Here is a 27,435-nt window from a genome sequence, read left to right as displayed (position 1 = left end):
GTAGCTCAGTAATAAAGCACTACCCAAAAGCAGGTAATGTGACAATACTTTTCTTAGAACATGAAATAATTCAAAATTTGCTTAGACATTATTCAATCAATTTATTTTGTTCCACCCATAGTAAGTCTGTAGACATAGAAACAAAAAAAACAACTAAGAAAGTAAAAGAGATTGCTGGATTCAAAAAGTCATGCTCAAAGATTTAATTGAATTTTTACATCAATGTTCAGCTATTATTTGCCAACATAATGGATTCAGAGAGTTTTAAAACTATACCATGCATCATTGAAAGCCTAGGTGCATTGAGCATTTTTACAGGGAATGACAAAAATCCTGGTGTTCGTCATATGACAAAGCCATTAGCATTAAATGTTTACAAAGAAGCTTGTGAGAAAGGTATCCTTTAGTTCCTTGAAGATTTAAACACAAATCAACTAATTGGAAATGATGACTGCAAGCAATCTTTTTACTTGGTGTATGCAAGAATTTATTTTTTCATATACAGAGTATGAATAAGAAAGCTTCCAAATGTGTATTGGTTGTGTCTGGTGGTATGTAAACTTCAAAACTTTAAAGGGACACTGGCTACCAATATTCTTGTGGCCAGTTAAATAAACTTCCACCTGTTGATGGAGCACTGAATGGAATATTTTTGAGGTCAGTGTTCCAAGCCCATGAATATAGTCAAATTTTTAAAAAAACCATCAATTACTTAGATTCACTGATGCATGGATTTGAATCATGTAAAGATTGCTTACGACCAGTTTTAAACTTGAACTTAGGATCAAGTGGACAAATTGTCATCAGGAACATTGATGAAGCACTACAAATTGAAATAGATGATGCTAATGAGTCAGATAGCCCTGTTGAATGCTCATGTAAGGAACACCATTCAGACACACAAAGTGAAGAACTTTTGGAAAGCCCGGAATACCAAGTACTCATCAATAGTTACCTAGCTTTTGTAGGTAACCAGGAAAGGCATGACATTTCCAATAGCAATATTCTTGAGACAACAATTGAACAAGTCCAAGATATTGATGATCTAGAAAATGAAGCATCAGTCTCAGAACAAGATCATGACATTTTTGGGTTTGGAAACTGGCTTAATATTAAATTTGACTTCATAGTTTAATCTAATTTACAGTTTACATATATGATAAAGAAAAAAGACTCTAAAACAAATTGTGTTTATAGTGTTCTGTTCCATTGAAACTTCATACTTGGTAAATTAGCTTGTTTTGTTTCTGCAAAAGATATTGGTTTCACAGTGCAGACTTTACCATTTATTTTGAAGGTTCCCTATACAAGGAAGAAAAAAATCCAAAATATAAATTGTGTTTATAGTGTTCTGCTCTATTGAAGCTTAGGCCTTGTGCTTTTTAAATTAGATTGTTATTTTCCTGTTTTCCTGTGTAAATTTTATCGTTGTAAAAAGTGCTGTAGCTGAAATTCAGACAACCGCATACTAGGAAATCGGAATTAAATCATGAATATATAAAAATATTTTCGTAAATTTGCAATGTGCGAAAATGAATGTTTTCTAAGACATCCCTTTTTACTTTCAACTCATCCATGGATTTATCTCTTCTGTTTGAATTTGTGGTAGTTCAGGACAAGAAAAAGCCATAAAATAGTCATATCGCAAAGTAGGGAAATGATTCATTGATTCTTTTTGTTTCCATCGCTGGCTTTGTAGTATATACTGGCGCATGCCTCTCTCAAGACGCTACTCGGACACCATGGAAATAAGAACCGTTTCAAACTTTCCCTCCAAAACACTGGCATTCCCCAAACCTTACTGCGAATGTTCCATCAATACATTTTTTCGAAAGTGTCGTTTGCATTCTAAACTTTGGCCCTTCCTATCCCCAACAAGTTGGTTAAGAGTTTCTAGGCATCTGAGCAGCATTTGCATTTAGAAACTACTTTTGCGTCTTTTTCCTCAGTTTGCCAGTGAAAATTGAAGTATCTCCACTGACAGTCCCTCATTTCATTATCCCGTTCATTGGTGCTGTTGTTACAGCCAGGGTAGCGCGTGGGTTCTTTTCCAGCTGCAAAGATGGGGATGTCTTTATCAAACACAATTTCCTTGGAATATGTGGACTTTCAGGCTGCAAAATGGATAGTTTGCCCCTAGAGAAGACGCAACATATCTTTCCAGGCCAAAATTACCTTGGAGTAACAAAAGTCATTCAAAAAGATGACATCTGCATTCTCTGCCCCAAGCCATACATAGCTGGTACTGGCAGGATTAGTAAATACCCTAAACATATCATTTAGGGGGTCAAGTATGAATGTTTTGCCGCAGTTGGTGAGACCCCAATAATGATGTTACGATGCTTGCAGCGACCTTTTGTCAATAGCTCCCTAACAGCATCCACAAAACTGAAGGCATTGACCCCATTGTTTCTCAAGATCCCTGGCACAGTTTAGCCACAAACCGCCACACAGTTGGGCACAAGGTTCCAAAAGTGCTTCCCTCACAATGGCCATTTGTGACATTGTGCCACGTGCAATAGTAGCTGATGCAATTTGCATATTCCACGCATTCTCGATCAGTTCATTTCTGCATTTCGCTGGCTTTTCTAAAACAAAGTTGGAAAGATCCACCTCTCTAAGGTCTTTTTGTGCCGTCGCAAGAGCCAAAAGTGGGACGTCTTCCTTAATACTATTTTGGGAACATCAAAATTTGATATTCTCGTGTCTTTGGCAATCTAGAAGGGCCTGCAATCACGAAATCAGAATGTTCCTCTCTAGAACAAGAGCTGCCAGCTCACAACTTACTGGATTTGCATGTGCGAGGTAATTGGCCAGAAGACAAATCAGGGTGCCTGGGGCTGTGCAATGCATTGGAATCTTCTTTTATAACATATTTATATGGACTGTAGTAATTGTGGTGCATCTTGTGTGCAAAGTGAACTGAAAACCATGGGCATCAAGTAAAAATCAATTCGCAGCAAGCCACCACTTATTCCCTGACAGCAAAATTGCCATATGAAAATGAGAGCCACCTTGCTCCAACTGGTGCTGTTCCTCTCAGCATACTCAGTGTTTTACGGCAACCTTAGAATTTCCCTGAGAAAACAAATCTACTGTTGCATCTGCAAACGATTCTCTTGTTGGAAACTTTATCCTATCAGCCTGGCTATACGTCACAATATAACTTCACCTAGCTGTGGGTTTTCCTGTATAAACAGAAAATTCGTTGCAGAACCCATTCAGTGAGTCTGCCCTCATTCACACTTTTATGCCGTATTTTGTTTGTTTGGCAGGCAAATATTGTTTCAAGCTGGAACGCCCTCTAAACTTTATCATGGCCTCATCGATAGCAAAACATTTATGTGGGTTATATGCTTTCAAACAATTTTTGCGAACAGCATCAAGGACAGGTCTCACTAAAATGGTTTATCAAAGTCTTGCAAACTTTTGGGTGGCATCTTTGTCCTATCAGCAACATGAAAGTATTCATTAATTTTTTGGAAGCTATTCCTCGACATCAGATTTGAAATGAAGGAATTTCCAAATACTGAATCTTTGCTCCAATATTGCACAAATGATGGAAAGTTCACAATGCTCATATAAACTCTGATTCCCAGATGAAGTTTGATTTCTTCGACAGTTGTTGGATACCTATCATTGTCTGGAACCATTGGAGGAAAGCGAAGTTCGAAAAAGTTCATCTCACTTGCATCTTCACCCAGGGATTTTGCTGGACCAACTGGTGAAGTAAACTCGAACAAAGTCTTTTAAATTCTTTGTCCAATTGCCCTGTTCTGTGATGTTTTACTCATCGCTCTCTTCCCTCTCATTGTCTTTCGTTTTGCTTAAGCCTAGCGAATCATCGATGGCTTCATCGCTCTCTTCTTCGACATCCACATACATATCTCGATAGTTAAGTCGACTTTTCATCTAACAATTGATCTAATTTAATCAGCACGCTACTTCCTTTCATTCTAAATGGTTCTGGGGGAGCAGAAAATCCCATAAAAACTTGCTAAGTGCCCTTGCTGAGATAAGCCAAATCCATTCAGATATAAACCACAGTCAGTTTGAAGACAATTGAAACGCTGAAATGAAAACAATTAAAGAATGATAATGTTCCAAATATTATCAAATAATATATAGTTACTTTACAGTGTATTATTAAAAGAAAAGGTTTGTTACTTATTGTTATTTTTTTAACCCAAATTCAGGGTAATCATTGCTTTTGATAGAAGTATGATTGATCACCTCATTTCGAAAATAAAGAATCTGTAGTAACTCGTTGATTAATGCGTTCATTTTGCTTTTCAGTATTTCTGCAATGCTACAACACAATCAAATTCTGAATTAATTCAAACCGGCCTGGTGCTTTTTTATAACATACAAAAGCTTGATGATACAACTGATGCACGCAAAAGCTTGTATTCAAAAATGTGTCAAACCAAATAATCCTGAACATGGAGATCCAAAAGGTTCTTAATCAGCAACGTGTATAATATATATACAAAAAACAGATAGTTCTCATTCCTGTCTCAAAATAGTTCTTTGTCTCAAGATGCACTGGACACTGCAACTGATGCATTTATCAACATAAGCTTGTATACTTCAGAAAGGCTTGTGTGCAAATGAAAATGATTAATGTACCTTAACAGTTCTTGTGAATTGCTCTGGTGAAAATCCAAATCTCTATAGATGAATAAAAGCTTCTGTTCAAATGCTGGGATGTTAAAAAGAGGACCATATTTTACTCTCAAAAGCTCCAATTTGCCAGCAGGTACACTATCCTTCCACTGAGAAAAAAAAGAGGATTCACCAGATCCAAGAATTCAAAACTTTTGAAATCTGCAAAACGATCTTTCAACATATTTGCCATGTTGTCAATAACTTGAAAAAAAGCTTCTTATAATTATGTTTTTTTATCTGCCCTTGTTGTTGTTGTACACCAGAAGCTTTTGTACACCAGAAATGTGTCCAGACATTACAGAGGCTCTATCATATGTCTGCATAATAAGCTTGCCTTTCAGTGACTCTCCATATTTGCCCAAAATTTGTTTCACAACTGCAGTTAGAACTGAAGTTGATCTGTTCGAGCTTACATTAAAGAACTTCAAAAATTTCTCCACCACTTCACCATTTCTTTCAAGATGAACAATGTCACTCAACTGCTCTTTGGTTGGAATGTCTGTAGTTTCATCTACCTGAATACTTAGAAAATTACATTCAGCAATATCTTTATCAATTTGATCCTGAATTACTGAATCAGTACATTCAATTAGATCATTCTGGATATCTGCTGGGACACCAGTAAAAGCTCCATCCCCTACACTTCCTCATTCTGAATCGTCTAATCACCTATGAGAACGTCATTCAAAAACAGAATCAAACTAAGCCATAAGCTTCAAAAGCTCCCTATAGTTTACCTTGTTTAAACTGGTACTAGATTCTTTGTGCCCCTTGAAGGTTAATTCTTGCTTGCCAAGATAAAGCACAGCTTCAGAAATAATTTGCAGCATACACCTATTCTGCCTCACTTCCTCGTTATAAGGTTCAACTTCCTCTCTCCTTGCTCTTGAGAACAAAACATCAACTCTATCAGTAAGATCAAATGTTCTCCAAATTTTATAGGCCTCCATGTAAGACTTATTTTTTCATGTTTCTAACAATCTGACAGAAAACCTTGCATATTATTATAGCCTGTCACGGTCCATGTTGTGGACTGAGTAGGTCTAAAGATCAAACATGGCTAACAGAAAAGACTGTTCTTACTTTCGCTGCCACAGAGTCAATCCTTTTTACTGTACCACTCTTCTTTAAAGACCTTACTCTGGTTCCTAATTGGAAGTTTTGGTACCGGGCGATTCTGCTGAATAATAAATTTCTGCTCAGCCACAGTTCTTGCAGAAAAAGATTTCATTAACAAATGAGACACTGTGTCCTGTGCACGAAACTGAGCCATTGTCAACCAATAAAGAAATTAAGGGGTTTCAAAGGTAAGTATATTGACAAACACCGGAAGTCACGTCTGTATTTACGAAAGTGACGCAGCGATGGAGAAGTCATGCTCTGAAATATTCGCATGACCATAGATTGTTTGTGGATCACAATGCAAGCATTTTAGCCAATCAAATCACTTTGTTCGATTGAAAATGTGACGTAGGAAGTGAGCAAGGTCATGCCATTCCAAAAGTGCATGACTAAAACGTAATAATCATCATGTTTTCAGGAGTTTTTCTATTGTTTCTATTCACTAAATTGGGATCCCTGTGATATTTGATTGACTAAATTGGAAACCCTTAACTATACTCAAACTAGAAGTATAGAAACCCTATGTTTGCGCCCTCCATAGTCAAATAATACTACGCAGAGGAGCCAATTGCAATTATTTTCCATGTAAGGAGTGTTTTATCTTGAATTTTTTTATTTCGTTCTTATAAATTCTATGTAAAAAAAAAATTCTTGAAAATCTTCAGTCTTGCTTAGCATGACCTGCATGACCTCTAGCTTCGCCACTGTTAGCTCCTGCAAAACTGCAGGAAAACTGTCAGTTTCGGCGGGTTTTCGCAGTATCTTGCTATTGAAACATATCCTTGTGTACAATGTAGGCTTGGAATATTGCTATCACTGCTACATGTCTAAATGTGTGTTGCATTCATTAAAGACCTTGTATTGAGTGTGAGTGTTAAATAACTTTGAAATTTAGACTAAAGCTGTCTAATAAAGTAGGAACTTTGTACTCACTGCTAGTTAAATGCAATACAAGAAATGTCTGTCCTTGTTCATGGAAATCTGACGTGCATTTTCTGGATCCTTTGAAAAATGTACATTTTTGACACTGCATTTCTTTATTTTTACACTGCCTTTTTGATGGAGGCATTCTTTATTGACATTCTAAGTAGAAATTTCTTAAATAACATGCAATTTTCTAATAAATGGCAAAATTCTATTTCAATGATATCAAAATGCAGAAACAAGGTATTGTTCCAGAAGGTGATACCCCTGGAAAATCCAATGCCAAAAAAGTAAGTGCTGTGAGTTCTATCAGCAACAAACTCTTTGTTGAATCTCTGAAAAAAAATGGGACCAAAGTATTCATGGTCGAGGGAGGAGATTTATCATCTTGTGGAATTCATGCAGAAAGAAGTATGAATGAATCAGGCTGTTCAAACATAGAAATTTGAATTTTTGGGAAGCATGTGAAGAATATTTTGCAAAAATGACATCTCATTCATCAATGAAATCTAAAGTTACATCGTATCTTGCCACTAATTTTAAAAACATTGAGGAGGCAGAGGAGTACTTTAATATTGATTACTTTTCTGGAAATCCTTCTCCTGACATCCTTTCTGAATCTTCACTCTCTGTGCAATTAACTACCAGTATTAATAACAGTGATACTAGTAATAATTCTTTTTTGATAGCTGTTTGAGTGGCTTTGGTAATTTGCCAGTAGATTTGCGGTTGAAGTTGCTTAATATTTTATTTCCTAAGTTTGCAAGAAATCTATCTACAGATAAGAATATCTTACGTAAATTTTCTGATGACTGCCTTTCAACTTATATGTCAGCTGTTATCAATCTTCATGAAAAAGGTAAATTTTTAAAACGAGACAATGGAAAGGAAACCTGTCTTCCAATTGGAAAGATGCCTTTTGGTCTTTTTGACTGCATAGTTAAATTTTTCTCCTTGCCCAAGTCCAATCGACTATCTTGTGAAGAGGATTATTAGCAGTGGCAGGTGAGCATGTATGCAAATTTTGGATCAAAATGGGGTTGTTTGCATCGAGGCCCATGTTGGCAATACGAAATTGAAAATGATTTAGATGTGGGGTCAATGGATTCTGTCTCTGGATGTGTTTATGTGCTTTCTCCAGATCCAGTATTTGATTAAAGTGACTTTTCAAATGCAGTTCAAGGTTCAAAAGGAACTCCAGAAGATGGTGCCATACTTGCAACGACACTCAAGATGAGTAGTTTATCTTGCCTTTATGGAGCAGATGCTAATTCCTTAACTGATAGTGATACAACAAGCTTAACATTATGGTCCCCACTTCCTGATTCAGTTGTCAGTCAAGAAAGATCAATGGGTAATGATTGTCAGCATGTGATTGCAAATAAGTATGGCCTTGGAAAAGAATGTAGGTCATCATCATCAGCAACAAAAAATCCATACATTTTTGATACAATGAAAGCCAAAGTAAATGTTCCATGTTTAAGTTGTCGTACTTTGCAAAATAAGATTCAAAAGATGGATTTTGAGAAATCTTCTGTCATACAGGATGCTATGTTGGACAAAATTGCAAAGGAGAATCCTGGTGGTAGGTTCTGGATAAAGGCAGACTGGTGTGATGTGAGTAGAGGGTGGAGGGAATCAATGCCACATGAATGGACAGGTGACACTGATATTGGTGAAAATGCATTGAAAAGGTTAAATGATTTATACGATAAGAGGAGAAATTTTAATGAGATGATAGATAAAGTAAGTTTCTCCAAAGAATCATTGTTGCTCTTGCTTCCTCCAAAGTAGATGCTCTTGCTTGGGATGTTGAAGGTTTCAAGCAGTTGATTGAAATGAACAAGAATTTGAAGAAAAGACAAACACTGTTCATGGATTTTTGGCTGAATCTGAAACAGGGCACAGTAATATCCCTCATCACCTGGCAAAACTCTGTGATGAACAACCTTCCTACCTCAAAAATATTTTCTTGAAGCACAGAGAAGTAGCTACTCATCTATTAATTTTTATGGTTTCCAGTGAAAAGAGAAAAGGATATAAAGCCATTTGCAGTTCCTGTAAGAGTATTGCCATTTCATTCTATAAGTAAATAAGATTACTTTGCAAATAAGATTCAAAAGATGGATTTTGAGAAATCTTCTGTCATACATGATGCTATGTTGGACACCATTGCAAAGGAGAATCCTGGTGGTAGGTTCTGGATAAAGGCAGACTGGTGTGATGTGAGTAGAGCGTTGAGGGAATCAATGCCACATGAATGGACAGGTGACACTGATATTGGTGAAAGTGCATTGCAAAGGTTAAATGATTTATATAATAAGAGGAGAGCTTTTTGCTGTAAACTTAGAATTGGAGCCAGAAAAAATGTCCTTACCTCTGATCTTGGACAAATGTTAGCTGAAGTTGATGCAAATCTGAGTTTCCTTGATAAGGGTTTGAAAAGTTCAAAGAAGATTTATAACGAGATGGTTCATAAAGTAAGTTCCTTCAAAGAATCATTGTTGCTCTTGCTTGGGATGTTGAAGGTTTCAAGCAGTTGATTGAAATGCACAAGAATTTGCAGGAAAAGACAAATACTCTTCTTTGATTTTTGGCTGAATCTGTAACAGGGCAGAGTAATATCCCTCAGCAGCTGGCAAAGCTCTGTGATGAACAACCTTCCTACCTCAAAAATCAGAGATGCAGCTACTCATCTATTAATTTTTATGGTTTACAGTGAAAAGAGCCATATGCAGTTCCTGTAAGAGTATTGCCATTTCATTCTATAAGTGTTGAGAAAGTTAGGGATTTAAGAGATGAATTGAAAGATGCTCTTATTGCCAGAGGTCTCATTGTTGTTGGCTTTGTCACTGGTTTAGAGTTTAATTCTATGCGAACCCAAGGAAGTCATCGCCCAGTGTCAGTTATATAATTAATGATGGATGCTAAAAAGAAAGCAGATAAGGTTCATATTAATTAAATAAGACAATTCTTAACATCACCTTCCTCTACACAAAAGCCAGTGAAAGAGCACCCAGACGTTCCTCTAGAGGACATAGTATTTTTAAATGAATTGTGCATGGATGGAAAAGGCATTGATAAAGCCATTTTTATTTTCAGAAGAGCAAACTTTTTTCCCTTTAATTTTGACCCATACCCTTGGTCTTCTGATAAAAGAATGACTACTGTCACTGCATGCTTCAAAGCATTTTTTGCCCAGTATTTGTATATACATTCAATTAATGAGTATGCAGAGCAAGGAATTGATTTTATAGAGCATGGTTCATTTCCAGAGATGTGTGTCCAGACAATGGAATATGTTCATGAAAGAGAAGATCGTGGTCATCTTTTAAAGCATTTGACAAACTGTTTTAGGCAAGGTTTATTTAGAAACATTAATATGAAGGCTTTCCTAGAAGCACTACAAGAACCAAAACAGGACTAACTAAGCAAGCTTTGACAGGAGAGAGGAAACAAAATGTGCATGATTGTGAACTTATCTTGTCTAAAGGTGTTCTTGAATTCATGGAGAGCAAATGTTATAGAAATGAAGCTGATCTTGTTCGTATCATTAGGAACCGGTATAGAGCTGTTGAAGGTCGTGGGTTCAGTGAGGAAGACAGGTCCCATCATATCAAGGCAATGCTTCATTGGTTGATGAGAGACTGGATCCCCTCCTTTGATAAACAATCAATTGATTTTAGGTTATTAGATGTAGCCAGGAATATTAGTATAAGTAAAGTAAATGGACTAACCAGGGAGATTGTTGTAGGGTTAATTTCAAATCTAACCAGTCTGGAACTTAGCAGAGCAGAATATAAAAGTAGGAAAATTTCACCAGAACATCCCAACAGTGGGACTAGTGATGATTTTGAATCATTAATATCAACACTCCATGAAATGCTTGGAGATGCATTTGATACCAAGGAATTCTACAATTCATTTCCAATAATATTGAATGAGTTTTACAAAAGGATAAGTTCTGATAGCACCTTCTATTACTGGACTGGAAAAAAGAACAGATTTCGCGATTTTCCACTGCAATCATTTAACAATACCTTACAAAACAAATAAGACAGATTTGATATCATACAGCAATCTAGAAGAGCAGATACGGACGTATTTTGAGCATGAAGGGGAGATTACCTATACACAATGCAACTACTGTAAGAACAAAGTTCCACAAATTCAAAGAAACTTTACCACAACCTCCAGATCCAAATGAATCTATTTTAACAATATTCTTTAGGTATTTTCGGTCTTTTTAATTACTTTTAAAACTATTAATTCTTATAATACATTGGAATCCAAAGATACTTCTATCCAGACTGGCAAATATCATTATGATTATTATTACTATTCTGACTACCAATATTTGTATGATATTACAACTTTGTGCAACTGATGTCACCTTATCCAATGGCTGCATTTGGTATCAAACCCAGAGTAACAACTTGAAAATTCCTTCTTGCCTCCTGTTCTAAGAATTACTTTACATAAGCTTAATGTTTTCATTCATGTATAAGGCACCTGACTAGGGCTGTCCAACTCCCCAAATTTTACTATTCGATTATTCGGATAGAATATAAGCGATTATTCGGTTATTCGGCGAATATGGGCGTAAACATGGGTGTGATAGGGTGTGGTCAATAAAATACAATAGATGATCAAATCTCTCTGCTAAGATTTAAAACTCGCAAGATTATAAATTTATTGTGGAAAGCGATTGTTTGTAAAACATACGCATTGAAATATGTTCAAGTTGTCATTAAATTTTTATTCAAAAAAAATTAAGGCGTTGACATTTTCTGGCAGCAGACTGCATCTCTTCTTATTAACGATGTTCCCTGCAGCAGTAAACACTCTTTCGGAGGGGACTGAAGTTGCGGGAGCACAGAGAAATCTTTTGGCCACTAATGCAACCTTGGGAAACCTTTGAGCATTCTGCTTCCACCAAATTAATGGGTTGCTATTAGGATGCATGGCAGGTTCCTCAAGAAAGTAGCTGTACTCATCTCGTAGTAGCTGTTGGTCATCATAATAATCTGATCCAAGTAGAAGTACCATGACAGATTTCTTTGTAGCAGGTTCTTCCTCCACAACGGGTTCTTTATCAGTCGTGACAAGAGTGAACAGAAACCTCACATGCTCTTGAACAAAAAATTGCATTTCAGAAGACAGGAATTTGAGGTTCTTGTGTCTTGGGTCTAAGGCAGATGAAACTGCAGCAACAGAATCACCCTTCAAATCCATAAAAAATCTTTCCTTCAAGGCCTGTGAAACTTTCCTTTTAAATTCTCGCAGTAGCTGCGAATCCTGTATTTTCACATCAAAAAAATTTTTCAACAATCCAGTGACGGCAGGAAGAATACAAAAAACTGATGTGTTTTGCTCCGAAGACATTGCAGTTGTTGCTATTTGTAACGCATGAAGAACAGGTAACAGAGAAGTAATTTTGTTCCACTGAACTACGCTTAGAGACAACTCTTCCTCTTTTGTTGGCTTGACAATATTGTGATCAGACAGAACTGCTTGCACGCATTGCTTTTGGCTCTCCAAACGCTGAAACATTTCGAAGACACTGTTCCATCTTTCTTTCAATTACTTTCAATTTAATCTGGGCTGCTTCAAGAGCTGTTGTTGCTGACGCAGATTTCTTAAAATATTTGACAATTTTGGAAGCAGCTTTGATGAGTAAATTCACTTCTTCGATTGCAAAGCCTTCCTTTACAGCTAATTGCAATGTATGGGCAAAACATGGCAAATCTTCCCAGTCTTCGCAAAGTCTCTCTGCAGCTACCTGGTTTGCAGCGTTATCTCTCACACAGACGCGAATTTTTCCTTCCAAACTCCACTCCATCTTCACCATCTCCAGACGTATTGCCAGGTTCTCTGCCGAATTTCGCTCGTCCATTTCACTGGTATCTAAAACAAATGTCTGCATCTCCCAGTTTGTATCTATAAAACGGGCAGTTACAGTAATGTACGACTCAGTTGCAAGTGAGGTCCACGCATCAGTAGTTATAGAAACATCAGTAATGTTTTCCAAAGTTTTTTCTATATCTCTCCTGACTTCGTTGTACATTTTATTAATGCGTCTCATTATTGTTTGGTGAGATGGGACTTTATAGTCTGGCTCAATAAAACCCATAAATTGACGAAAGCCTTTACCCTGAACCATGTAAGTTGGCATCATATCTAAGACCACCATCTTTGCTATCAATGTGGTGATTTGTTCAGCCCTACCAGAGTTACACTTTTGTTGCCCAATCATGTAGTTTGTCATTGTTTGCTGATTTTTCGGTACATGTTGGCTACTTTGGACAGCTGAGGCTGCTGCGGAATCTCGGGATGGAGGCTGATTAGAAGTTGGAATCTGGACGTTTTGTTGTTGAGGTTGACACACTGTTGGGTGTTTGCTGCGGACACGTGACAACATGGAACTTGTTCCACCACGATAACTAAAACGATCTTCGCGTCTTACACTTAACTTGTTCTCGTCTATTTTTGCAAAATATTCCCAAACCAAACTTGATCTTTTCATCTTATTTCCAGTCGCTCATTGAACACAAAATTATGTTGAAAATGATTTTCACCGTTTAAATAAATGTTAAAATAAAACTTACTCAGTAAAGTACTAACAGTTTTTCCGCTCTAAAATGACTCCTAAACAATGCCACATATGACTTCCTATTTATACGATTTTTCTAAGGTAATTTCAGCATCTTTACATCATACCTTGCTGATAAGAGCCCCCTCAAAGCAAACTACGAAGCAGTTGCCATGGAAAGCGATTAACTAAATCACAATAAACAGCATTCCCAGCCTATTTTAAGCGATTGATAAGTAAGGTTCAAAATAAACCTAGTTACGTAATGTCTCAACACCATTACCCAGAAGAGGTGCTTATATCTTTTATCATAGACGTAAAATTCTTTGATTTGGAAGTGGCAAAAACTTACTGAAGACTAACTCATTGAAATTTGGCTGTATCAAAGAATGCAACTCCAGTAAATTATTCAGATTCGAAAACTATTTTTGTAATATTTTCCTTTATTATAGGAGAACCCATTCCGCGTACCCTGATTAGCGAATTCCCCCGTCCCCATATCAGGATTGCCTCGATGCCATATCTCAGGTGTCCATAAGGCTTTGATGATTCAGAGCTTTATAAATGATCTTCGATAAACCTGAACCAATTCTTCGCAGGTTTAACAACGCTATGCAGACCCCCTACCCACCCAGTTTGCGTATGGGTGCAGTTTTCCCCGCAGCATGCATGCATGTTTATTTTTGATCTGTCATCGCTATTTGATCAGTCATTCTATTCGACTAGTCATTGCTATTTGATGATCAGTCATCGCTATTTGACCAGTCTTGCTATTCGATCAGTCACTGCTATTCGATCAGTCACTGCTATTCGATCAGTAATCGCTATTCGACCAGTCATTGCTATTCGACTAGCTGTTGCTATTCGGTTAATCTTTGCTATTCGAATAATCGAACTATTCGGTTACATCTGAATATTCGATTAGTGTATGACGTAACCGAATACCTAGCCAAGCAACCGAATATCGATTATTCGACCTTCGGTGGACAGGCCTACACCTGACCCTTGGACTGATCAAACTTGAAGATGTTGACATGGCTCTAGCCCTGCTGAAGGGACAAGTGTAACCCCAAACTGCGGTTTGGGAAATTTTTAACATTGAACAAAAACATCTTCACTATACTATACATCTTTACTGCATTTCTCCTACACTAACCTCTTTATCTTCGTAGATAGGTTCAAATTATGTAGTTAATTCCCATGGTGTGATTTGTTTTTGCTTACAAATGTTCAAATCCTGCCACAATGAGTGGGTGCCACCCCATGATACCCCTGCCTTATAGCAGTTAATACAGATGGAAGAATGGCCAGCTGGGGGACAGGAAGCCTAAATTTGCACTTGTTGGACCTTCCTTTTTTGGTCAGGTTTTAAAATGAGATTGCCTGTTTTTTGGTAAAATGTGGAAGATGTTTCAAGTTAGGCATTTAGTTTGTAAATGGACCCCATTTACCTTTTTATTAATTTCATGGGCATGTAGCAATCTACATGTAGCAATTCGGAAAGGTGGGTAAAAAGAAGTTCCAGATGCTGGAGACGTTCTGATTCAGAAGAACTGGCAATTAGAAGGTGGTTGATGTATGTGTAAGCGAAAACGAGACCCCATAGAACTTCGTCAATGAATCTTTGAAATGTCTGAGCAGCTTACGTAGGTCGAAAGGTATTCAAAGAAATTCATACAGTCCAAAAGGTGTCAAAATGGCAGTTTTGGATACATCCTCTGGATGGACAGGAATTTGGTGATAAGCGTGTACCAAGGCGATTTTGGAGAATATTGTTTTGCGTAGAGTGATGAAGAAAAATCTTGTATGTGAGGAATGGGGTAGCGAAGGGGTACTGTTACATTGTTCAAACCATGATAGTCTCAACAGGGACGCCAGTCACCAGATGTGGGCTTTGGAACCATATGAAGGGGCGAGGACCAGCTGCTGTCAGAGATTGGACCTCTGAATCCTCTCTTTTCTGGGTGCTGGTGTTAGCCTTTGTTAATTTATCTATTTCCCAATGTGATTTCTTTCTGTGTTGAAGGATCTTGGCCTTGGCTGCCATTATTATCATCCTCAATATTGCCAGAAGAGAACTGTAAATATGATATGTGTATATATCACCCTTTCGAGATTCTGACCTAGATTCTTGATCCAATTCAGCAGCAATTTTGTCTGGGACATTGTCAGATGGAGATGGAAGAGAATCAAAACTATCTCTCTTCTTGATCTTGTTCTCCGTCAGACTTTTCTTCTACTTCATCAGTGAGATTCAAGTTTGATGGAGATTATTTGTGAACTATGAGAGGCTTGAGCCAATCTAGATGTTTAAATTCGTTTGGAGATGGCATTGCATCTCTTCCAGATCCAGATGGTATGTTCTTCACTTGCTTCAAATATCACTCGTATGAACTTCAAATGTTTTTGAATCTTTTTTCAGCTTCCTCTGGCAACATGCAAATTTTTCATTGATCTTAGCCCAGCAGTTGAGTTAAACAAATTTATTTCTCTATTTTTGATGGAATTGATTGTATACACACTCGTATTTTTGCACTTCCTCCATGAACCGTCCATTTTGAAGCAAAGGAAGTCTTCTACTGGGCATTCGCTGTGCTTTCTAGCAGTCGCTGACGGTTGCTGCCATGTTTCCTTTAAAATCACAGCAGATAACTTACAGTTATTAAATATGTGAATTGCGTAACCAACTGCTAGGTCCAGCATGATCTTGTAAGGATCGATTTCATAGCGGTTTGTTGCTGTGCCCATTGATTCAACTTCATCTGGACCTTCATCGATCATTAGCCTCTTTCTTACTCTTGGTTCCTTCAGCTCTGATGCAATAACAAATCCTTCTTCAAAAAGACTTTCTGCAAATTCCTTGGCCCTCTTATCTGTTTCACAGAAAGTCTCTCTTATGGTGGCTAGGCTGGTTGCAAGGCACTGTGCCATTCTATACGCAGTCATAACATCTAACCCTTGAGTTTGAAGATACTTTTAAACTGGAGTAGAGAACTGAAATATCCTCATGGAGACAAACGAAGTTAGTATTGTCTCTAACTTGATCCAGTTCTGATAAAGTGCTGAAGCCTCGTAAGTAACTTTAGAATCAAACTCCTTGGTGTTTGTTCATAGGGACAAACGCACAAAGTCCTTAACCAAATAACCACAGTCTATTAGCTGACGTAAAAAGAGGCGACCATGGGGCATAGCTTGACAGGCATGTTGCAAGAGACCAACTAAAGAAAGCAACTCACGCTTTGGACCACGCTTACGGTTTAACCAGAGGGACAAAGCAGAGTGCACTTTTTGGAGCTTAGGCCAAACTACCCCGGGGTGAATTTTGGAATAGCCCCAAATCGGATGCGATGAAGCCCAGAACTTGGAGGGCTTGGAAATAGACCTGCTATGGACTTAAAACGGAGCTCTTCCACTAAGTACTCTGAGACAACTGTTGCTGGTAACCAATGGCACAATTCCGTGACGCTGATTTTAAAGAGCCCTCATTTATGCCTTCATATAAAATACCAAAATTGAGACCGTCCCAAGACCAAACAGAGTCAGGGTGCACGATATTTGAGCTAAAAACCTCCCATATGGGGATATTAATACAAGTTACACTACTAGAATCGATTAACTGATTATTTACAGTTACACAAGAGTAAAGTGGGAGTCACTTTTTGAACCTTTTCCTGTGTGGCGGTGAGGATGACCTTTGTCTCACAGCCAGAGCTGGCTTTGTAGAAGTAAACTCTTGTGTAAAAGAGGGGCTAAAACGAAGCCTATGTCTCCCTTCACACTTAGAACAAACATGCTTGGTGGCCTTTTGTTGGCTAGTGACACCTGTTGGCAACATAGTTGTGATCCACAAAGTAGGAAGGATTTTTCCCCACTGTGCCTGAGGATTTTCAGCTGCAAATACTTCTAAAGGCAGCATCATCCTTTTTGTTGGTTGGGGTACTTAAAAAGAAAAACCCCTTTATAAACAGCCCAGGCCTCTGCCCAGTCTTGCAAAAAGTAAATGGGAAGCAAATCCACGGCGTCCGAGCTGACCTTGTGCTCGTTAAGATGGCAGGAGTTTCTTTAAATTACAAGGTCTTAATAAGATAAAATTCACAAATTCCTTTGCAAATATTTTAGAAACGATGTAACCTGGAACAGAGGCAGTGGCCGACTGGCTAAAAATTTATCACCGGTCATGGTGGACTCAAGGGGGCCTAATGGGTGTGGCCTGAGAAATGAGGGTGTGGTCAAAGACAAATGCGATTGCGATTCCCTGTGAAACTGTGAACTCAGCGTTCATGCTTCTTTTCAGCTGAGAGTAATTTTGTGCAAAATAATTTAGCTCATCTCTTAGACTTTCTACGTTGATTGATGACGCCAACTTGCAGATGCTACCTAGTGCTCTTTCAGGAATTTCATACAGGAGGATGTCTTCAAATCTCGTTGGGTCTAAGCAAGACAAATCTGCAAACAGACTTTTATGGAAGGTGAAGCGAGATTCTAATGCTTCCACTGCTCTATCCATAACGACAGTGTGAGTGTCCACTTGGAATTGCGTTAGTGCGTCGAGACTTCTCCCTTCCTCAGCTGCTTCGCCTGCCAATCTTTTCCTTTTATGGATTCTTATTTCTTTGAAAGCTACTTCCACTCTCATGTTATGATCCTCTCCTCTATCTGTTTTTTCCAGACATCTGCCCTCTTGTACGAGTCTTTGATGAACATTGCTGTCTTTTGCAGCAAGTTAAAAAATGAAGCATAACACCATATGTGTGAATGCTGATCTGCTGCTTCTGTAAGCCATGAACCTTGGCCCACTGGCCCCCCTCAAAAGACTGGCTGCCACTGAACAGGGAGACAGCACTTGTAATTAGGAGAGGCTGAGCTGAATTGGCATCTAACAGCGTCAACAATTGATTGGTGAAAATTGCTGAGCCAAGGTTCATGGCAAGCCGCTGAGGGCCGACTGGTGTTTGAGAAAGGTGGGTGCTGTGGCAGGATGGGCATTCAACCCACCCTCCGCCGAAATCACAGGCATACCTGCAAGATGGCAATCATTTGTAGTTTGAGTGCAAGAGGTGGCGGAATTAGACCAGCCCACCGCATTAGATTGATCTCAAATGAGGGAAACCAGTTCCCTTACTGTATCGTCCAGCCTTTGATATCAATCAGAAAGTTCTTGAGGGGAGAATGTTTTGGAGTCTGCATTATTAACTGGTGTGGACGATGAGTTAGCCATTGCTAAATAATTACAGGCAATAAACCACCTAATATTGAAAGATAAGGGTAAATCTCACCCAATTTGAGACGTTGACCAGTGATGAGCAGCGAGTTCTGTCTGTGACCCGCCTAGGCCAATCAAGTGAAGCTGGAAATCGAAACAGCAAACTGTCTTTGAACAAAAAACTTGACTTGTTGTGCACCGATACCCAACTATTCAATAGTTAACCATAGTTACCCATAGCCCTTCAGTATCACAATCTTATGTGCACTCTTCAGTAACTGGCCTACAGTCTAGCTGTCTCCTGGCTTTTCCAGGGGTGTTGTCGTTTCCTAAATTCAATGTTGGGATAGGACTTACTTTCAGCTGTTGGTTTACCCTCAAAAAAATAATTTGAGCAAACCATGTCACTCAAACCAGGTTTTCATGGACATCTCTTTTTGGTTGTACGGTTTACCTTCCGCATCCACTCAGCCCTTATATCACCAAAGCACAGTTCACTTTGAAAAGAATGAAGCTTGAATGGCTGTAGACAAGGACATCTACTGTGTAGTTGTCCTACATGAGTCTGGCATTCCTTTTTTCGCCAAGCCTTAAGCTTGTATTGACTGTTCCATTCAACAAGCAACAACGGCACAATTTCCATTCACCATTTTCAGCAAGACGGTCAGCGTAGCTTGCCAGGGCAAGGAATTTGCAAAAGCTTTAAAAAAAGCTGTTCCCAAGATAACAAACTATGCAAATAAGTGTAAATGACAATGAAACCTTACAAATATATCGCAAATTGGTCAATTTTCTTTTCGAGCTCGTAGTGGTGTCTGTATGAATCTTCGACGATAGAGAAAAGTTTCACCCAATAACTCTCCCCAGACAGCCGGTCGCATCAAAGGTTCCCGGATACCGGATTGTTATATAGACGGTTCCCATGTCCTACCCACAACTAACTACAATCCCAGTGGTGGTCATATTGGAGGAGTGAAGGTTGATCAATGGTAACGTGCGTACAGGTGCAGACATAGCTCTCAGCATAAATTGTAATTAATGATGCCATCTCGCTGTTGGATTGTTGGTTGCAGTAATACGAAAACGAAAGTAGACGGGTTAGGTTTCTTTCGAATATCGACAATACGGAAGAGTGAGGGTAGGCAGTGGAAGAGCTTTCCGCAAAGAGACGCCGGTTATGGTTCACAGCCATTAATCGTTCAGTTTCATCTTGGAAGAAGATGGAGTATTGGCGAGTTTGTAGTGAACATTTTAGAGAAGGTGTCTTACAATTCTTGTGTTTTGAATAATTTCTATTCAGACGATGATTGCTTTTTGACTTTGGCATGCTTGCTTAACTTGCAAAAGTTTCTTCGAGTGTCATGAGTGTAGCCCTGCTTATAAAACTCTTTTGTGCACGAATAAAGATAAAATATGTTTGGATGTTGTCTGCCTGGGTCTTGTATGTTTACTCGTTCCTGTTGAATGGGTCTTTCAAAGTATTCCTTGCAAAATAATTTTACAATTCTTAAGGTTAATATATCACCGAATTGAGTGCCTATATTCTTGTTTCTAATGTTTGTTATTTTTTTTGTTTAAAGTTATTAATTTTAATCAATTTTGTATTGCTAGGAGAACCTGCTGATCTGCATGATGAGTCCAACCCTGACTGAACCCAACTGGGATACAAAGACCTATTGAGTGATGACAATGGGAGAAAGAAGAGAAAGGCTAAAAATTGTGGAGCCTGTCAACAATGACAAGAGTCTGTAGTGATTTCATTCATTCTAATTTTTCCTCACCTATCGCCATCCATTTTTACTTTGTTTATTTTACCTACAGGAATTTCTTTACATCACTACCTCTTCACTACACTCTACGAACATATCACTATGTCAACATTTCCTCTCTTTTGTTAAGGCCCTCATTAACCCTACACATCTACCTACACCTCAATTCATAAACTATTCACACTCGGCCTAGCCCTTCCTTTCCCACGGTACCTTATTTATTTTATGTAATAAATCACCGCTTATGAATATACTTTTCCAATAGATTTTAAGTTAGTTAGTTTTCATTTCGCTGGAGAAAAGACGCACAAAAACTCAGCAGATTTGTTTTCATTGTGTCGATGGCCTAAGGCAGCGTAAAACAAGAATCAAGATTATAAAGATAAAGATCGATGAGATTGTACAATACAACTTATTTATTAATAGTTCATTATTCCTGCACAGCCACAATTTGACCTATTAAATTGGTAACCATGACGTTGTTTTTGCTGTTTATTTCTATTTTATCGCAGCTTATTTTTGGATTCTTACTTGTTCATGTTTGGTGTTATTTTGCCCATCTATTCCACGCCATTTTCATTGCCATTTCAACATTACCATGAACAAAGATTCACTATCCACTGCCGCTGCATCCACATCAACATTGACTGCTTCTGCTTCATCGCCTACTGTCCAAGCTTTTGCTTTGAAACTTCCTCCATACTGGCCTAATGATCCGATTGTCTTGTTTGCTCAAGTCGAAGAACAATTTCTGACCCACAACACAATTTCAACATCACCTCACAGTCAACAAAATTTGTCTACGTGATATCTTCGCTCCAGCCAGACATTGCTCAAGAAATAAGGGACATTCTCATTTCACCTCCAACTACCAACCCTTACGATGTTTTGAAGTCAGAACTCATCAATCAAACTTCGGCTTCTGAACAAAAGCGGTTTGACCAACTATTCATATCTGAAGAACTTGGCGACAGAAAACCTTCCCAACAGCTGCGACGAATGCGTCAACTCCTTGGTGATAATGACTTTTTCTCCAACATTTGCCATAAAAACATTCAGCTGATCTTGGCCTTGACCCCTGACACCGTTCAACTCGACGAACTCGCCCTGCTAGCTGACAAAATTCTTGAAGTTGCTCCTCCACAGCCATCCATCACCAGCATCTCGCCATCTCCAGTCGACTTCTCCTTAGCAAAGGAAATCCACGACCTCCGCAACCAAGTCAACAGCCTGACAACTCAACTGGCTACACTTGTCACTCAAGGTCGATTCCAGCCACGTTCTCGCACATACTCTCGTTCTCACTCACGTGGTCGCAGTCCTGCTCCTTCACAGTCATCTACTCATCGCCGAGATGCCAGTGCTTCCCGCCCACAAAGCTCCATTTGTTGGTACCATCGCCGATTTGGTTCAAATGCCCACCACTGTACAATGCCATGCTCCTTCACAGCGAACAACTCCACCCAGTAATCGGAAAACTACCAAGCCCAGCGACTAGCGGCGACAAGTCCCACTGGCCCACTCAACAACCACAGTCGCCTCTTTTATGTCACCGACCGTACCACCGGTACACCTTCCTTGGTGGATACAAGCAGTGACGTCAATGTTCTCCCGCCAACACCTGCTGTCAAACGACATCCTTCGTCTTCATCATTCACCCTGCAGGCCGTCAACAAGACAACCATCCAAACATATGGCGAAAAATCTATGACCATAGATGTAGGACTACGCCGTACATACCGTTGGATCTTTGTTCTTGCTGATGTTCCTTTGCCAATTCTTGGTGCAGATTTCCATTTTAAAAGTCCCATTGGTGAATCCCTTTCTGCTTCTGATGCTGAAGGCCCAATTGAAAAGCATCCATTAACCATTGAAAAGGGCATTCATAATGAACATCATGACCTTGATTATCCTTTGATTGATGCAAGACAAAAAATTGAGGTGCTTCAAGCCCAATTTCCAAAGATGGAAGAAACATTGGGAAGGCTGCAATTCAAGCAGCTTTCAGATTTCAAAAATGATGTAGAAGTCTGTTATTTTACAGGATTGACCTCAAAGGAAATACTGAAGGCTGTTCACAATCTAGTTTCATCAAACATTTCAAAAAATGGGAACTCCAGTTTAAATAAGTTTCAAGTACGTATCCTAACCTTAATGAGAATGAGACTAAATCTTCAGCTTGTTGATCTTGCACACAGATTTGATGTTAATAGAAACACTGTTTCAAGGGTTTTCAGATCCACAATTTACATACTGTATACAAACTTTGTGATTAAATCACAAGCTATCGTAACTTAAAGTGATTTAATAAGATAACTAGCTAAGGTGACCTCCAACCTCCCCTTGTCACCACCAACGCCACCTACGAACTATACCAGACAGTTCTGTAGCAGTGGTAATAACAATACAAAACCACTTTCGCTACTTGTACAACAGTAATGTACAATAAACAAATTGATAGGCGTTCACAGTAGAACAACTAGTTATCATACACAGTAGAATACTAGTTAAACGTACTCAGTAGCACAAATAAGCAAACAGAACAAACCAATTCGCCGTCAGTAGGCCAATGAAGCAGCACACATCTTGTCAGCACAAACACGTGTCGCCTTCTGTTTGATCGAGGGAGGACTGGGTCACACGCCTCCGCATTTACCATGTTTCAACGAATCAAGATGGCAGCCTTCTGAGAATCTGACAACAAACTTAAAACAATTAGTTATTTGGCCAGATAAATAGCAAAAACAATGCCGATGGTTTTTTATAAACAATTTAAGAAGCGTGTGAGGGTGATTATAGATTGCTTTGAAATATTTATAGAACGGCCATCTGACCTGAATGCAAGAGCACAAACTTGGTCCTCATACAAGCACCACAATACAGTGAAATGTCTCATTGGTATAACACTCTAAGGGTCAATTTGTTATATGTCCAATGGTTAGGGTGGTTGCACAAGTGATAAACACATGACAACCAATTCAGATTTTCTTAGTTTTTTGCCATATGGAGATGTTGTACTGGCTGATCGTGGCTTTGACATTAAAGAGATTACTGCTGAACATGGTGCTTACACATTGAACCCCTCATTCACCAAAGGAAAGAAGCAATTAAATGCAGTTGAAGTGCAAAAGACAAGGAAGATTGCAAATGTGAGAATACATGTAGAGCAGGTAGTAGGAAATGCAAAACAAAAGTTCCAGATATTAAGCAGCACTTTACCACTTGACTACTTAATCAAAAATATACATGAACAGAAACCGATTATTAACAACTGCCTGTGCACTAACCAATTTATATCCTTCTGTAGTTGTACTTGTTGCTTTGTTTTATCTTTATGCAAAAAGCTAAGCTGAGAGAATCCTTCTAAGAAAGAGCCGATGGAATCTTCACAGCAAGAAACTGCTTACGTCTCACTGGCAAAGACGACATGCTTGGTTTCACGTTTGACAAACTAGATAAAGAACTGAAGCAACAAATGCCTTTATCTAGGTCTGTCCTGATGACCATGTGTTGACGGAGCTCAAAAAGAAAGGAGGATGACTTGTTTTTCACCCCAGCCGTAGCAGCAGCAGTATGTCTCAAAAATAGATCCAAGCGGATGACTGCAGTCCAGTTGATCATTTCCATGATGATGCAACATTCTGGCTTTATGATGAGTAATTCGTTTTTTTTAACTCAAGGGAGAAAGTATAACAAATCTATAGACAGTAAAATTAAAAGCTGTTGCCTATAAATGTATATATATATTTATTGTCAGTTGCTCTGAAGATGGCCAGATAGTTGCCAAATCTAGTCACAACTTAAACAAAAGCGCAAAAATGATCTATCTAGTTGGTTACAGTTAGCAAACAAAATTTAGATAAAAAGAAAAGTTAAAAATTTTGAAGAATATTCACCTTGCACTTAAATAGAAAAATTTCGAAACAATTAACCTTTCCCACATGTTACACTGTCATTTCCTTATCTTTCAATTACATATGTTATCCATTATATCCAATTGTTTAATTTTTTTAATTCTAACTACTCAGTATAATATTGTTTTGTGTTGCTGGTCATATATGTGCTGTAGGTCACTGGGTTGTTTTATTACTGATGTTTATAGTTGTTTTATTGTTCCCATTACTTGATTGTTACTTGCATACAATTATAATACACTTTTTTCCTGAATAGACATCTTTGTTGCGGCTGAGTGCACTAAGGCTGGCTGTTTCTCACACATTCTTGTACAAGAAATTGGATGAGTATGGAAGGGATCATTTGCGAGACATTGTAGAGAAGATTTCAAAGGAGGGGGAAATGGTGAAAAATTCAATAAGCAGTTCCTACTCTGGACGTAAACTGATCATTGACAATTTCAACTTCAGCTCTGAACCTCACCAAATGACAGCTGAGAATCTAAAGAAAGTTGTGAATTGGGTAGGGCTCATGATTACAGAGAACCGGATTTTGGGAGATGGCTTGCACTCACAAAAGCCTTCAATAAAAAATCTGGCCAAGTTAGAGAATGATCTTTGTATACCAAGCAGTATGGAGCACAATCAGCAACGCTTGATTTACATAGCACTTTGTGGTCGTTTGGCTGTGGAGAATATAAAATGTTTGAAACAATTGGAAAAGGTTGCAAATAACCACATAGCGCATCAATATTCCTCAAAAATGGCCATGCCAACTAGTTCTGTAAGTATTCATTTTTTTGTGAATCATTTTATTTTCACTTCAGTTGGTTAAATCATAAGTGATGTACAGAGGTGCACCACCACAGCTGGTTGATATTTAAGATTTAAAAAATTAAAGTACATAGATATATTTTTGAGCTTATATTCAATATTTTAATACAAATTTATTGAGGGAGCTCATTATATATTTATTTATATTTACATGATTCAGTAGTTTTATAGTATCATTACAGCTTTTCAACAAATTGTTTTAATCATTGTAAGAAAGTTTTTTGCTATTCATCTAGAAACCATCAAGATTTATTTTTGCTTAAATGATAAAATCGAGTTCTGTTGAGAAATTTTTAACTACAGTCTTTTCTAATAATGTGCAGTGTTGTGTTTTAGATGTAACTTGATGTAATAAAATGCAAACAACACATTCCCTCTCTTTGTTCCAAGGCGTTTGCTGAGATGATTTATGAAGATGAAAATGAAACAAGTGGAATGCAAAAGGTCATGACTAAGCTGCATGACTATGCTCCATGCAATGACAGTACAAATCCAACAGAGTTTGTAGAGCAAGGTGTTGTTGGGGACCAGCTTACTGTTGAACGTGGTGTTAGTTGCCTTTTGCAGCTTGCAAATGGTTTCACACAAAAGGAAAGACTTGATGGGTTGCACCTTGAAGTTGCTGACTTCCATGCTGGGATGAAATTTTTACAGGTATGTATTGATCATACAGCCCTAATTCTAGAGGAATGAATTATTTTTGGGAGACCAATTACTCAGGATATTCTATTTATGCAGATAATGCAGATTAAATTTAAAGCCAATCTTCAGAGTATTAATGCCGAAAGTTAGGAGATTGTATTTCATTTGTCTTTTGCACTTCATTTTTATCAAGAGCACATTTTCATCTCATATGATATGTTGATTTCAGGAATCAACTTCTGAGACTTTTAATAAACATATGTTTGAAAATGTGTTGAAAATCTCTACTTTTTGGGGTATCTTTATGCTCATGGAGTGTTTTTCCAGGTTGCATTTGACCATATATATTCTCCAAAGTCAAGCTCAGACAAATGTACCATGTTTGCAGACAAAGTGTTTATCAACAGACGCAATGTCAGAACTGATGTAAGCCAGAAGGTAGAAGGTTGCAAACAGTTCTTCAATTTGGAAGTCACTGCACGTGTTCTTACTGCTTATTGCAAGATACTTGGAATCAAGGATGTTGATGATGAACCTGATCAAAATACAGTTCTTGATAATGTATCAATGATGAGCATCAAAGAAAAGAAAGAGTTGTTAGACAGCCTGTCAGCCAAAGTTGTAGATAATTTCATCATCAGAAAGAAGCGCAATGCAAGCATTGTTAATCGACAAATATATTAAGACTGGTTACTGGCAACAAATGTGAAAGATGATGATGGAATGTATCTATGCAGACAACATGGCTGTTTACAAACCTTCAAATTTGATGGGAAAAGAAGAATTGAACACGAAAAGATGCATGGACTCCACAAAGAAGCTCCTAATACATCTGCTATTGTTAAGGATGACATGTTGAATTATCAATGTGCCTTGCTCGATATTGGCATGGTGATCATGAATTTTTTTGATGCTGTCTCCGAGGGTGATGGACTACGAGTTGTTCGATGTTGGAAGTTCATGCTACTTTATATGAAACAAGATGGTGCCCGCAGCAGGAAATATGCACTTGAAGGGTCTCTACTTGTTGTTCCAGGTTTATGCTATCCTATCGGAAAGAGATGCCCATTCTTTGATTCGGAACAGGTTCAGCAAGAGTAGACATGGTCGTGGAGAAAACATATCCAGGGATCTAGCTATGGAGCACTATTTACGAACTTCGTAGACACGTAGGGTTCTCGTCCCTTAATTCTACGTGTTAGATACGCCCACAAGGGCTCAAAGAAAATACGAGAGATATTTATCTAATAATTGAAGAGGACTGTATATATATTCAAAAACAACGATAATCTTATAATCTAACAAAACTAACAAACAAAATAAGCAACGAATAATTAATGTAAGCGTCCAAGAATGTAAGAGAATCTTTATTCCGAATTTCTTTGAATATCAAGATTTCATTAATAAACTGAAAGATTTCACCTGGTTTTGTGTCCTTGTACGGGAAACCTTTATCTTGAGAGTTCCTCGAGAGTTTCTTCGGTTTCAAGAGCGATTTCTTAGAGTTTCTTCGAAAAGAGCGATTTCTTAGAGTTTCTTCGAAAGGAGCGATGGTTCTTTGAGAGTCAATTTCGAACGCGAGCGAGAGTTCATTCCTTTTTCTTACTAGGTGTTGACACCTACTTCCACCTTCCACAACAAAACAAAAAGCCCAGAAGAAAACAAACGACACTTCAAAAAATAAACAAAAGAAACAAAACGAGGTTGGGGGACATTTCCGCACACACTACAACAATTTGTTGAAGAGTGTTATCAGGAACCTTGGGCCAAATGCAACAAACACAAGGG

General features: G+C 38.2%; 1 protein-coding gene and 2 pseudogenes across 2 annotated transcripts; 2 read left to right on the top strand and 1 right to left on the bottom strand.

Moving 5' to 3' along the window:
• The first annotated feature begins 7,434 nt into the window (after positions 1-7,434).
• Positions 7,435-24,050, top strand: LOC148960619 (uncharacterized; annotated as a pseudogene).
• LOC148960620 (E3 SUMO-protein ligase ZBED1-like) lies at positions 12,116-13,240 on the bottom strand. Its single transcript, XM_089116267.1, has one exon. The coding sequence runs from the start codon at positions 13,238-13,240 to the stop codon at positions 12,215-12,217; it is 1,026 nt and encodes a 341-aa protein (XP_088972393.1). The 3' UTR covers positions 12,116-12,214.
• Positions 17,716-27,318, top strand: LOC135693553 (uncharacterized; annotated as a pseudogene). Its single transcript, XR_016145317.1, has 7 exons — positions 17,716-17,822; positions 21,016-21,669; positions 21,814-22,414; positions 23,221-23,448; positions 24,449-24,955; positions 25,396-25,659; positions 25,975-27,318. The product of XR_016145317.1 is annotated as an uncharacterized LOC135693553 (transcript).
• The last annotated feature ends 117 nt before the right edge of the window (positions 27,319-27,435 follow it).

Source organism: Rhopilema esculentum, chromosome 1 (assembly GCF_057945365.1).
Source record: "Rhopilema esculentum isolate cy_ngs chromosome 1, ASM5794536v1, whole genome shotgun sequence".
Lineage (NCBI taxonomy): Eukaryota > Metazoa > Cnidaria > Scyphozoa > Rhizostomeae > Rhizostomatidae > Rhopilema > Rhopilema esculentum.
The sequence above is the reverse complement of the archived record's forward strand: the minus strand, read 5'-3'. Positions and strand labels throughout refer to the sequence as shown.

Coding starts and splice junctions, on each gene's coding strand:
- LOC148960620 (XM_089116267.1), bottom strand. CDS start 13,240: ATGAAAAGATCAAGTTTGGTTTGGGAATATTTTGCAAAAATAGACGAG.